The sequence below is a fragment of the Lagopus leucura genome, unplaced genomic scaffold (assembly GCF_019238085.1).
Source record: "Lagopus leucura isolate 7727_CA_CO unplaced genomic scaffold, USGS_WTPT01 Super-Scaffold_741, whole genome shotgun sequence".
In the NCBI taxonomy this organism is placed as follows: Eukaryota; Metazoa; Chordata; class Aves; order Galliformes; family Phasianidae; genus Lagopus; species Lagopus leucura.
In genome coordinates this window covers 6,017,249-6,030,422 of record NW_024962256.1, presented here as the reverse complement: position 1 = coordinate 6,030,422, position 13,174 = coordinate 6,017,249, and the positions used below count along the sequence as shown (strand labels likewise).

General features: G+C 49.2%; 1 protein-coding gene across 1 annotated transcript; it reads left to right on the top strand.

The window, feature by feature from the left end:
* The first annotated feature begins 9,136 nt into the window (after positions 1-9,136).
* On the top strand, positions 9,137-12,515 carry VAX1 (ventral anterior homeobox 1). Its single transcript, XM_042863929.1, has 3 exons — positions 9,137-9,374; positions 10,932-11,119; positions 11,967-12,515. The coding sequence occupies exons 1-3, from the start codon at positions 9,137-9,139 to the stop codon at positions 12,513-12,515; spliced, it is 975 nt and encodes a 324-aa protein (XP_042719863.1).
* Positions 12,516-13,174: the final 659 nt, after the last annotated feature.

Here is a 13,174-nt window from a genome sequence, read left to right as displayed (position 1 = left end):
ACCTATGGAACATTTGGGCTGTGATTTGGCAACGAGCAAGTCTGAAAGCTTCTTCTGTGGATAAAATAAAATGGTGAAATTCCTGATCAGAAAACTACTTGGGCAAAATGCTTCTGGAGCCATCCACGTGTCCTAGGGGTCGAATTAACCTAACAGCGGCTTTACACAAACATGTCTGAGCAGCTCTTAATATTTCTCAGAGTGAGCCCAGTTATGGATGACTGAGATCAAGTGAAGGTGTAGAACCAAAATCACCCCAGTGACTTAAACTAAGCAAGGTAAGCTTTCTAACACGAACAGTGGCCTGCATGGCCCTCTCTATAAACTTCTTTGAGCTGAGCTGCATTGTTTGGACACTTGCTAAAGCTGCTCTACAAACACCTTTGGCAGGAGGAGGATGGGTACCTCATGCGTCACCCTGCTCAAAAGCTCTACAAAATCTGTGGTGTTTTACCCATCTGACACTGAAGTCTTTTTGGCAACTCATCTTTGCTATTCCCCTTGGGATTTCTCAGTGAAGAAATCTGCTGGCTTCCTTTTAACCTTGAAGATCAGTTTTTCTGCTGTTCTCTACCTCTGTGCTGTCATTTGTCTTTTCCTTCCAACTCAGCCCCACTCCAAGCAGCCCTGTGAAGCTCAGTCCATTATTCTCTTTCTCCATAAAGCGTTTTTGACTCTTCGTATGTAGTGCTCTCTATAAAAATAAAACACATTGTGCAGTTTTAATAGCATAATTCTTAAACAGTTATGGCCTCATTCTCTTTCATTCAAAGCGCATAATTCCCATTGACAGAAGTAGGAGCTCTGCCAACACAATAGTGAATTAGTTCCATGATAAAGGCAAATGGTTAGATACTGGAAGGTCCAATTCTCATCTTCATTAGGATGAAATGAAGGTGTAATACACACAAAGATAGAACTGCGACAAAATTGCATAGAAAGGCTTCATATGAACCAGGCAGTAGGTCACCAGCTGAGCATTCCTGGGAATTGACCCTAATCTGGCAGGAGCCTAAATCAAGAGTGATTTTTAATAACATGAGCAGCACTGAATCTTGGTGACAGAACCTCAGGTGGGTCACAAAGTCGTAGAATTACAGAGTCACTTGAGTTGAAAGAAATCTTTAGAGCTCATCTGAACAAACTCTCTCACAATGGGGTCATCAGAGCTGCATTCTGCTGAGCTAGAAAAGACTGTGTGGAATGGATGTTGGCTTCCCATGCAGGTACGTGGGGATTTGAGCATTTTAAGAGCATGCCTTTGGAAACGAGCCAAGAAATACTTGCTCTTCACAACCAGATACCACATCTTTATGTCATGTGTGCCTTACTGAAAGGTAGAGAGTAGGTAGCATCGTTTCCACACCTTAGAGCTTAACAACGTACCTTGGCAGGTATTCAGCAACCCTGCTGAATAACCCTTCTGTTTTCTGAATGTTTTTCACTTCTGGTGATTTAGAGCATGGCCCTGAAGACCTCATTCCATTCTTCTGACACTATTGATAAAGCGTAACGTTTTTTGTTCTTCACCACCAAACCAAAATGTGATTTAATACAATAATATAAAGAAAATTAAACATTTTTCCATCTACAAATGTAAAATCAATGTTATTTCTTTCTTTATCCAATTGGTCTTGTCCAGGTTGTAGGCATAGTCTCCGAGCATCTGCCAGTGCTACAGACTTCAGGCTTTGCTTTACAAACACAACTTGTTAAATCATCCTCCAAGGTTTGAGCAAAGCACAAGCAGAAAACAACCCATGTCCTCAGCCTCACAGTGCATGGATGCTTCTTGTGACTTCCTCCCCCTGAAGTCCCAGCTGGGCACAAAAAGTAATGGAGAAACCTTCTTCAGAAAAGAACAAACCCAAACTTAACAGCAATGTGCATCTCTCACCTGTAAATATCTCCTTTGGGTGATGGATTTCCAGCGTGGGATGTAAGATTCAATCACACTTATCACTGTTTGCAGCCCTGCGTAATGAGATAATCCTAACAATGTCCAATTCACTTTAAAATCAAGCCAAGATACCTTCTTCCATAACCGTCTGCTCCAGCAGCTCTCACAGGTGATGAAATGTCTGGGCAATTTCTTTTCATTCTAATTTGTCACTTTTTAATTTAACTTGATTCTTGTTCTCGTATTATGTGATAAATGAAGGTCTGATGCTGCATTCTTGAGAATTTTGACTTCTGCAATCAGCTCCACTTTAATCTTCTTCTCAGCAAAATAATTCCAGACTGTGCCATCTCTCATATGTTAATCCTATCAGCTCTGTAATTATTTTCATTACCATTTCTCGAGCATTTTTGGACTCTTCTCTCAGGAGATATAGCAGAGGATAAAAATATGAACGCAGAATTAATGGGGATATGTGGCATAATCCTGTGTTATCCCAATGGTTTTGGCATCCTGCTCTATTCTTGTTTAATAAATGTAAACAATCCTTTTATATTTTTAGGCTGCTGCTACAGATTGAGCAACATCAGATGCTTATGACTCTCTCAGTGCAGTTTCTTTTCCCTCAGAGGTAGCTGGAAATTCAGGGCTTTTCAGATCACTGGAGCTATATGGCTAATCACTGATGATTTGCATTACCTTGTGTTTAGCCATGTTCAGAGCTGTCTGCCATCGTGATGCTCAGCTTCCCACTGTGTTTAAATTCGTTAGGCAAAGTATCCTTCAGAAATCCATGCACTATCTCCTACAGGTCCTTACAAACCAAATGGTGATGATATTTTGGCTATGTTTTCCATCATCTTCCTTGACAAAGTGTTGTTAGGAACTTTGCTGAAACATTCCTTTGGGCATCCATCTACAGGTAATGAAAGCCTTTCTACATCCAAGCTCCAGCCCAAAGGTGGTCGCATTTCTCTTTATGATACGAATTAACCTTCAAGTTCTATAGCTCAGGGATTCCCAGTTTAGCTTGCAGCTCAGTGTTCTAGTTGGTCATGAGTGAAACACACAGGCAGGCAAACCCTCTAAAACATTTAATGTTGTTTATGGTTTATTCTCATGGCTCTGGCTGAAATTTCTGCTTTCCTGTGGGAGGAATAACAGTAGAGCAAAGCCAGTAACAAAACACCAACATCTGTCATATAAAGATCTCCACCGAGTCTCCTGGATGCTATGCCACACCAGCACTGTGATGATGGCAGAGTTATGGCATAGTGTAGAGTGTAGTAAAGACAGTGTTTGTTCCCTGAAACCCCTCTAGCTGTGAGATGGTGCCTATGGGGCAGGCTCTACCCAGCAAGGCTGTGCTGCCCAGCCTTCCCCCAATGGCAGGAGGTTGGGACTGTGTGATCCTTAAGGTCCCTTCCAACCACCACCATTCTGTGTTTTTTTTCCTGAAGAGCACAACGACAGGTGTTTGAGGCATGCTTTGTGTTGACTCTAACCCAAATGTAGCATTCAGAAGGAAAGAACTGAATTGCTTTAACTCAGGGCTTTTTTAAAAATATATATATATATATATTATTTTTGTATTTTTGCTTTTGATGTAGAATAAATCTTCACGGTTTAAAATGGAAGTGCTGAAAAGAGTATGTGCAGGGTCTGCTCCCCTGACTGTGTCACCTTAGCAAACTTCTCCTCGTGAGCTGTTTAAACCTTCAAGCTTGCTTGTATTTGCTATGGGAATGAATAGGATTGCAGGAGCTTTAGCACGCAGCAGAGGCTCGTGGGCTAGCAGCTTTTGAGGTTATACCCATGAGTGCTCGAGCAGAGCTGGTACAGCTAATTCCTCTGTCTGCAGAGGGTGAAGTGAAGGCAGAGGGAAGCTGAGTGCTCAGTGCTGATGGTCACGGAGGGAGCCAGAGACACGGCCGAGGTTGAATCCGAAGGCTCTCAATGTGCTGTCAGAGAACAAACAGTATTTCCTCTTAATTCGCTGTTTTCCCTCATGAAAAGAATCATGTCTCATGGTTTTCTCTCCCCATTGTTCCTATGACTCACATAAGCCACGGGCATGATATGAAGCTTTGCATTAATCTACTGTCCAGATTGATAACTCTAAGGAGCAGCTCATAATGACCAAAATGTGATTAATCATGATACACGTGTGATACCCATGCTCATTATTACTGGCCTCCAGAACAGTGCTGCTGATTCCTGCCAATATGCTCATTTTCGTATCTGGAAGAGACAATACTGTAATTACTGACAAAGTATGCAGGAAAATTAAGCAGCAGCTCTGTCTGCATTCTGCATCAGGCTAGTGAGGAGGAGTATAGGAAAGCATGGGAATCAACAGCTACAAGGAATAACAAGTATTTTCTGTGTGTACTTTATTTTAAATAGATGTTGTCCGACACAACCATTCAGTTTGAACTTTTGCCCTGTAGAATTCTTTCTGGAAGAGGAAAGTGTAGGGCATGGTGGGCACAACAGCAGGAAAAAAAAAAGGAGCTGATGAAGTATAGGTGGAAAAGGATCCGTCCCTTTATGATACCAGCACGTTTTTCTGCAGAGCTATTTTTATGATGTCTGCCTGTAAGACAAATTGTCTTGCTGCAATTGAGTTCTTGTGCACCTGTGACCATAACTTCAGGTGGAACACACCAAGAGATAGCTTTTTTACCGTGGTATGGGGTCCCACGTGACAGCGGTCAACACAGTGGTGTGTATATGTTGAAACTCACAGATAGGGCCATTTCTTCCCTAGGACTGACTGATGCCAGGGGGCAACAGTGGTTCACTATGTCATGCACTGTGTCAGGGAGGTGCCTCAAGCTCATGGTCACCAGAACCCCTATGAGAGAACAACTTTCTGTGTGTATGCACACAACAAGGAGGGATTTGGATTTCCCCTTCGTTTGCCTTTTGCAGAGCCCAGGGGTTGGATGTGCTGGAGCATGTTCTTGGCCCTTCTACACTACGTAACTACCGTGTTTTCTGTATGTTAGAAGCAACCAGGAAGGTATTCAGGCCCCGAGGTTCCAGTTAGGAAGTTATGACTCCATTAGGAAGTCGTAGCAATGATGGGCATCTTTCCTACTCATTGTTTGAAAGATCATGATAACAGCAACAGAAATGATGTTGGGCAGTCAATGAGAAATGAAGTTGTTCTCTGCATCGGAATACTCTGCAAGCTGATAAGCTGTGTACGGAAAGCATCGCAGTAGTCTGTGTAGCAAAGTACAGCAAGGGAGTACACATGCAGTGTGCCAAGGCATTTTTAAGCAATATTTAAGAGGAAGAGAGGTAACCCCTAATCTGCTTATCCAGTGGTGCGTGGGTAAGTGTGCTGATGCTGAGGAGATCCCTGGAGCTATGGCAGCAAGAAGAGAAAGCAGGGAAGCTCATTCCAGGGCGTGAAAGAACATAATATGCAGGAGTGTTGTATGTAAGTCGACTAGGGGAAAAAATGGACAAAAATAGGGGAACGGTGTTGTTGTAGTGGCTGTTACACTACAGAAGCTGCTGACTTTAGAGATGGTCATAATGTGGATTTCCTGCTTGTGCTTGTGCTGTTTGTAATGTGTGAGAACAAATTTAACTCATTTGGTGGGAAAGTTCTTACAGAACCGATGCCTGTGGACAGGAAGGGGTTTCACAGTTAAGATACTGCATGTACAGAACAAAGTTTGCCTGGTCTTCACTGGGTTTTGGATCAGGCCATCCTTGTGAATTAAAAAAAAAGAGTATCACGTAAATACAGTATTAATTCTGCAGATATTCTGCTTTAGAGTAACTGAGTTCAGCCGCTCCATTTTTATTATATGACTTTTATCTCCACATTAGCATAAGGAAAACCAAGGGGTGAAATGGCAGGCGTGCTCCCACACATCTAAACAAACAGAATCGCTCTCTGCATTTTGCAGACCTTCCGCATGAATCATTATGCCCATTCTGCCTTAACAATTATTTCTGATGTAAAAAGTGCTTGTAAAAAGAGAACTTTGTTTTATTCAGCATTGAATACATGTATCCAACACTGACTGCTTTGCCTATGCATGCATATGCTATATCTGTATTTATGCGCTTCACGCAGCAAAGCTGCTACGTGCTAAACACAAATCTCTACTGTGGCCACGTGAGAAAGCCCTGCTCGTCAGCTCCACTTGTTGCACCTCTCCTGGGATGGGCAAATCTCTCTCAAATGTGCAGTTTTATGAGTGTCCCTCGGCACGACAGGCGTCACGCAGCACTGCAAATTCATGGAGGAAACGAATTCACTCCATCCTCTGGATCTGCATGGAGCCTCGCACAATGGGGCTGTGATTTATTTGGGGCCTCTGGGTATGACTGCCATACAAGTAGTAACTAATGACAACAGACCACCAAAGATTGCTGAGGTTCATTTGCTGTAAGGAAAAATAAAGCTGGTCCGTGGCACGGCCATTGCACATCTGCTTACGTGCATGAATGTGGCTGATCAAAATCTTGGGGGGCACCTCCTCAATGGCGAGCTGCATTTTCAAACAGCAACAACAACAATAAATTGTTTTGTTATCTGTGGAAAAACAACCAAGATTTAAGATCTCCACTAGAGACCAACTCTCTGAGGTGTGTCTGTGAACTGCCCGTTTCTTTCCTTCTTTGCTCTTCCCTGCTTTCTTCTTCCTTTCTTCTCCTTTTTATTTTTTCCTTTTTTCAGTTTGTTCAGTTTTCCTTTTTTCTTTCTTTTCTCTTTTTGCTTTTTTTTCCTTCTTTTTTTCTATTTTCCTTTTTCCTTTTTTTCTCCTCTCCTCTTTTATTTTTTTTCCATGCTTATTTTTCTTTTTTTTCATTTTATTTTGTTTCCCCTCTTTTTCCTTTTTTTCCTTCTTCCCCCCCCCTATTTTTTCCCCACTGTTTTTCCCTACTATTTTTCTTACCCTTTTTCTTTTCTTCTTCTTCTTCTTTCTCTTTCCCTTTTCTTTCCTCTTTCCTCTTCCATCTTTCCCTTTTATTACTTTTTCATTTTCTTTTTTTTCTTTTTCGTTTTTTTTTCTTTTTTTCTTTTCCTTCTTTTTTCCCTTTTTCACTTTTCCCTTTCTTTTTCCCTCTTTATTTTTTTCTTTCTTTCCTCTTTTTTTTCCCTCTCCTTTCCTCTCCCCTTTCCTTTTTCCTTTCCTCTTTCCATTTCCTTTTCTTTTTTCTTTTTTCCCCCTTTCCCTCCCTCACTCTCCTCCCCCCAACCCCCCCCTTCTTTATCCTGCGTCTCCCTCTCCTTCATCCTGCTTCTTCCCCTCCCTCCCTTCTTCCCCCCTCCGACCATTACTCCGGACGGTCCCTTCCAGGGCCGGACCCAAAAGCAGCTCTCACACCGCGGGGCCGTGCGGGAGGCCGGGGTTCTCCCGGTGGGTGAGACGTGCCCTGGGGGTGACACGTCGGTGGGTGACACGTCGGTGGGTGACACGTCGGGGGTCGGCAGTCCGGGGCTGAGACAGGAGCCGCCCGCCCGGTGTTCGGCGCTTGTGTGGAAAATTCTCAGGGAAAATTCTTTCTCTCTCTCTCAGGCCCCCAAACGCTTTGTGAATGGGGCAGTGCAACATGTGGCCTTTCACCTCGGCCGAGAACCACTGCCAGACAGCCACACTCGGAGAATTGTTTGTTAATAGTCCAATTAGATAATTGCCATCTTTCACTCCTTTCGTTCTACGTTTCCCATAAAGGAATGAATAAGGAGAGCAGCATGAAGAGGGCTTCTGCCCCGCAAGGTGACAAGAAGGGCTGGAGCATGCTCTTTGCACAAGGCCATTTGCTTGAATTGAATCATTGTCGCCTAATCAATGGTCTTATTGGATTACGGGCTGTTGCGGTTCTCAGAGATATTGTAGTCCGGACAATGAAATCGCTAGAGTAAAACTTTTTTCCCCCTTCAGCGGATCACGCAGCTGAGATTTTCCACGGGCTATCTCCGCTCTCCCTCCGTCCCCCTCTCTCCTTCCTTCTCCCCCCTGCTGGATCCACTGCACACACAAAGCTGGCTCTTTTATTTATTTTTTTTTTCCCTCCTTCTCCCCCCTACCCTCCACTCAACGAGCACAGCCTCTGCGAATAGGTTCAGCGTTGCGAAGGTGCGGAATTACACACACACACACACACACGCACACGCACGGCCGCAGCGCGCACAGCCGCGGGGCGCAGCGCAGCGCACGGGGATAGCGCGCAGCGGGGAGAAGCGCTGAGCGGGCCCGGCCCGACCCCGCGGAGCCGCCGACGGGAGAACTTCGGAGCTGCGTACGCGGTGCGACCCGTCGGGTCTGGTGGGATCCGCGGGGGCTTTTTTTTCCGCACCCCCTTCTCCCCCCCCCCCCCCCCCATACACACACACACACCCCTTTTACCCCTCCCTTCCCTCCAACTGCATTTTTCCAGCCCTTCCCGGCAGCGTTATTCACATTTATTTGGCGTGCTCTGGAGAAAGCCACTCTATCATCGGGAGGTCAAAGGCGTACCGAAGAAAGTTAATAATGGCTGCTAATGGTGCGAACAATTCCGGGTGAATCTTGTCAAAAGTTTTTTTTTTTCTTTCTTCGTCCCCCCCGCCCGGCGGGGGTGTTGGTGGGGGTGGGGGTGTGTGTTTTGGGTTTTTTTTTTTTCTCTTCTTTTTTTTCCTCTCTCTCTCTCTCTCTCTCTCTCTCTCTCTTTTTTTTTTTTTTTTTTTTTTCGGGAAGTCTCAGTCTTTTGATTGTGTGTTTCCTGAAAGCAAGACCAATCATTTCGGTTTATTCACTGGCTAAACTCCGCTTGATTGGGGACAAGCACACAAACCATCCATTACGATCTGATATATTATCCAAACAATTTAGTGTATTCATGAGGTAACCTAAATGTGGAGGCTGCAAAATTACCCGTAATCAATTGAAGCAGCGAGTGCGCGTCCCCCGGCGCCCAGCAGCCGCGTGGCTCCGTGATAAGGCGGACACAGCAGCGCGGATCCGGAGCGCGGTACCTGCGCGCGGAGCGCAGCGGGACGCGGGGAGCGACGGAACCGCAGCTTCGCCAGTGGGATCGACCCCGACCTTCCCTCATCGAGGTGCTGTGCGGATCCCACCGGTGTGACCCTGAGCCGTGCAATATCCAGCGGAGACTTCGCCTTCTTCTACCGCCGCCACTCTCTCTCTTCATTATTATTATTTTTTTTCTATTTTTCCTTTTTGTTTTCTTTTGTTTTCTTTTGTTTTCTTTTTATTGCACTACATGTTTGGGAAACAAGACAAAATGGACGTTAGATGCAGCACAGAGACTGAAGCCAGTCGGGTCTCGAAGAACGGACACAAGGAGGGCAAGGACAGCAAAGGGGCTGAAGGAAATATCTCTACTTCTTTTCTGAAGGAGCAACAAGGGACTTTTTCTGCCTCCGCAGCTACCGAAGACTGTAATAAAACTAAATCTGGTTCGGCGGATCCGGACTACTGCAGGAGGATCTTGGTCAGAGGTACGAGCCCGGGGTGCTCCGCGGGGTGGGGAAGGTGCTCCGCGCTTACGCCGCCGTATTTCTGCCACATCTCTTCGCTCTGCTCTGGGTTCGGTCCGGGCACAGCCCCCGGGGGTGCGGCGCTGCCCCGTTCCGGCGAAGGAGCCCCGGAGAGACGCGGTGCATCGCGGCGGAGTTCCCCGCTTCGCTCCGCCGCCGCCCGCGGGATCCGCCCGGCCGCGGCCCGCAGCGCTTCTTCCGCGCCCCGCGGGGACCGAGCAGGGTGCGGGGCCGTCCCCGTGGGTCCGCGCTCAGCCTCCCCGGAACGGGGGTGTGGGTGCAGCCACCCGGCCCGAAGTCAATGACGAGATGACGAAGGGCTTTGTGTGTTTTTTACACTCGGGCGGTTTGTTTCTTTCCTTTCTCTCTGGGCTGAAACGAACGAAACCGTTCTGCTCTCACCTCCTTCCAGAGGAAAAGAAAAAAGAAAAGAAAGAAAGAAAGAAAGAAAGACAAAAATATATAGATATGTCCGCGAAGGAACGGTGGTTTTCTCAAGGTGCGATATGGGGGGAGGAGGGAGTGCAAGGCGGAACGTGGGGCCTTGGAACAGTCCTTAATCCTCGCGCGACCGATTGACCCAGAGAGGGGCAGATTACGGCTGGTGCTTCCCTCTGATTTCATTTTAGCGGGGAGGTAAATTTGCGGGCAGCACAGTTGGGAGGGATTCAGGGAGCGAGGATGGATCTACCCTGGCGGTGGTGCCAATTAGGTCTGTCCCTTTCCTTCGCTCCGTGCTACAGAAAAGGGTTCGGGGCCGCTGGGAGCCTTCTACAGGGTTATTGCTACCCTCGTTGCTCTCCTGTTTGCCAAAAGAATCCCCCATGATGCTGAGCCCTGGTGTCCCAATCCTGGAAGTGGGCAAGCGGCCCGCAAAACGCTTTTATCGTGTGAAAAACTTGTTTAAAGAAACAAAAATGAAATAAAAAAAAAAAGTCTAAAAATATGGTTTTATATTTTAGGGTTGGGGGCACCCAGCACACCCACAGCCCCGGGGAACAAAGGGCTGCTCAAGCCCGCGGCCACAGAGCCCGGCCCGGAGCATCCCGACCTCTCGGGGCCGATTCGAGATGGGTTCAGAGAGGGTGGATTATTGCCCCGTTGCTCCCTCCTTCCTGCTCTCTCGGGTTTGTTGTTTCTTGTTCCCTTCCTTGGGTGCAGCCCCACAATATCAGGGCCAATACCCCAAACCTGACTGGGATCTCTGTCTTGAAAGAGGGGAGTAGATTCTCTTCTTATATTCCTTAGGAAGAGAAAAGGAAAAAAAAAAATAATGAAGGAAGAAAAAAAAAATAAGAAAAAAAAAAGAAAAATAAAAAAAAAAATAAAAAAAAAAAAAAAAAAAAAAGGAAAAGGATCTAAAAAGAAAAAAAGAAGAAGGAAATAGAAAGGAAGAAATAAAGAATGAAAAAAATAAAGGAAAAAGGAAAAAAGAAAAAGAGGAAAAAAATAAAAGAAAAAAAGAAAAACGGAAGGGGGTTGCCTGTGTGTAAAGCTGACTGCGCCTTGCTTTGCCAGATGCCAAAGGTTCCATCCGAGAGATCATCCTACCCAAAGGCCTCGATTTGGACCGTCCCAAGCGGACCCGCACCTCCTTCACAGCCGAGCAGCTCTACCGCCTAGAGATGGAGTTCCAGCGGTGCCAGTACGTGGTGGGGCGGGAGCGCACCGAGCTGGCCCGGCAACTGAACCTCTCCGAGACTCAGGTACCACCGGGACCGGCCCTGCTCGGGCTGCGAAATGCCGCGTCTCCCGTATTCCGGCGGCTCCGCGGCTCTGCGCGCATTTTGCGCGCCCCGCGCAGGCCTCTGGAACGGAGGGTTGGGGAAGGGTTGAATAGAGGCCGGGCCCGAGGTGCCCACGCGCCGCGAGGACGCGGAGGGGGAATCGCGGAGCTGCGAGGGGAGTCGGAGGCCCTGAGCCGGCTGTGAGCGCTGCGGACAGCTCCGAGAGCTGCTGCCGGGCTGCGCTGCGCTGCGGCCGGCTCTGAGAGCCCGTCGTGCGTCCGAGGGGAGGCACGGCCCGCCGGGAGAGATGGCACTGCGCAGGGAGCGGCCCCGGCCCCGCAGCCGCCTTCATATTTCTGCAAAACATCATCCAGCAATAAATCCCCCTGACAAGCTAATTGGCTTTTTTTCTTTCCCCTGCCGGATAGCGGTGACAAGTTCAATAGTGGTAGGTTACAGAGACCGCCATGCTTTTTTTATTTGGCCTTCCGCCGCGGCCCCGCCCGCTTTTTTTTTTTTTTTTCGTATGGGCGCAGGTTTCCTCTCTAAAGCCGGTTTAAAGAGACGAGGGAAGCAGGAGAGAGAGCCCGTGCGGGCCCGGCGGTGCGGGAGCACCTGGGATAGACACGGCCCGAACGGGGCGTGCGGGGCTGCGCGAAGCTGTGCGGGGCTGTATGGAGCCGTGCGGGGCCGCGGCGGAAGGGAAAGGGCCGGATCCGCTGGCAGGAAGCTCCCGGCCTGCCCTAACCCAGCGGAAGGCCGTGGGGGGATCGGGGCACCTCTGCTGCCCCCGCACCTGACCCTGCCCTCTCTCCCCGGCCCGCAGGTAAAGGTGTGGTTCCAGAACCGGCGCACCAAGCAGAAAAAGGACCAGGGCAAAGACTCGGAGCTGCGTTCGGTTGTATCCGAAACGGCCGCCACCTGCAGCGTCCTGCGGCTGCTGGAGCAGGGCCGCCTGCTCTCCCCGCCGGGGCTGCCCGGCCTCCTGCCGCCCTGTGCCAGCGGAGCGCTGGGCTCGGCGTTGCGCGGCCCCGGCCTGGCTGCGGGCAGCGGCACGGCGGCGGCGGCGGCGGCGGCGGCTCCGGCCGGGGGATCCCCGCACCCCCCGAGCGCCGGCACCGCGGCGGGGCCGCCCCCTCCGGCAGCGCTGCACGGAGCGGCCGCCGCCGCCGCCGGGCACGGGCTCTTCGGGCTGCCGGTGCCCACGCTGCTGGGCTCGGTGGCGGGGCGGCTCTCCTCCGCGCCGCTGGCCGTAGCGGGCTCGCTGGCGGGCAACTTGCAGGAACTGTCGGCCCGCTACCTGAGCTCGTCCGCCTTCGAGCCCTACTCCCGGACCAACAATAAAGAAAGCGCTGAGAAAAAAGCACTGGACTGACTCGAAGTAACTTCCCCGTATTTATATTTATAGTATCTATTTGTGGCGATATTTATGCCCCCCTCCCTCCGTCCCTCTCTGTGAGGCTCCTTCAGAGGGCCGGGGCGGAGCGGGGACCCTGCAGCCCCCGCCGGGCCGGGAGCGTCCGTCCGTCCGTCTGTCCACCCGGGGCCGTCTGTCCGTGCGTTCGTCAGCTTCGGTAGGAAAGGGAGAGCGCACAGGGTGCTCGATGCCCGGAGAGGATTCGGGGAGAGGAGCTGCCAGGTGATGCCCGGGTTGTTTTGTTTTGGTTTTCTTTCTTTTTTTTTTCCCCCCGGACTTCAGTGACTTAAGCACAAAGGTTTGGCTTTACACACCCCCTCACGGCACCGCTGCCCGGCCCTGGCCGCAGCCGGGCACTTCCCGGCGGCCGTTCCGTTCCACGGTCGATCCCCGTAGCGCTTTGAGCCTTGCGGGATGCAGCACCGCGCCGTGCCCGAGCCGCGCTCAGCCCGCGGGTTGCAGCAACACCCTTTTTGCCTTCCGCCCCGCTCTGCTAAACGAGTCCGCAGAGAGAGAACGGAATCGCGACTCGATTTGCACCCAGATCCGTTGCGATGGTCGATTTTATTTTATTTTTTTTTCCTTCTGTTTGATTTTTTTTTTTTCTTTTCCCACAC

What these genes read in the sequence shown, in the direction of transcription:
- VAX1 (XM_042863929.1), top strand. Translation starts at nt 9,137, where the DNA reads ATGTTTGGGAAACAAGACAAAATGGACGTTAGATGCAGCACAGAGACT. An exon ending in CAGGAGGATCTTGGTCAGAG is followed by an intron (nt 9,375 to 10,931) that starts GTACGAGCCCGG and finishes TTGCTTTGCCAG; the next exon opens with ATGCCAAAGGTTCCATCCGA. An exon ending in TGAACCTCTCCGAGACTCAG is followed by an intron (nt 11,120 to 11,966) that starts GTACCACCGGGA and finishes CCCGGCCCGCAG; the next exon opens with GTAAAGGTGTGGTTCCAGAA.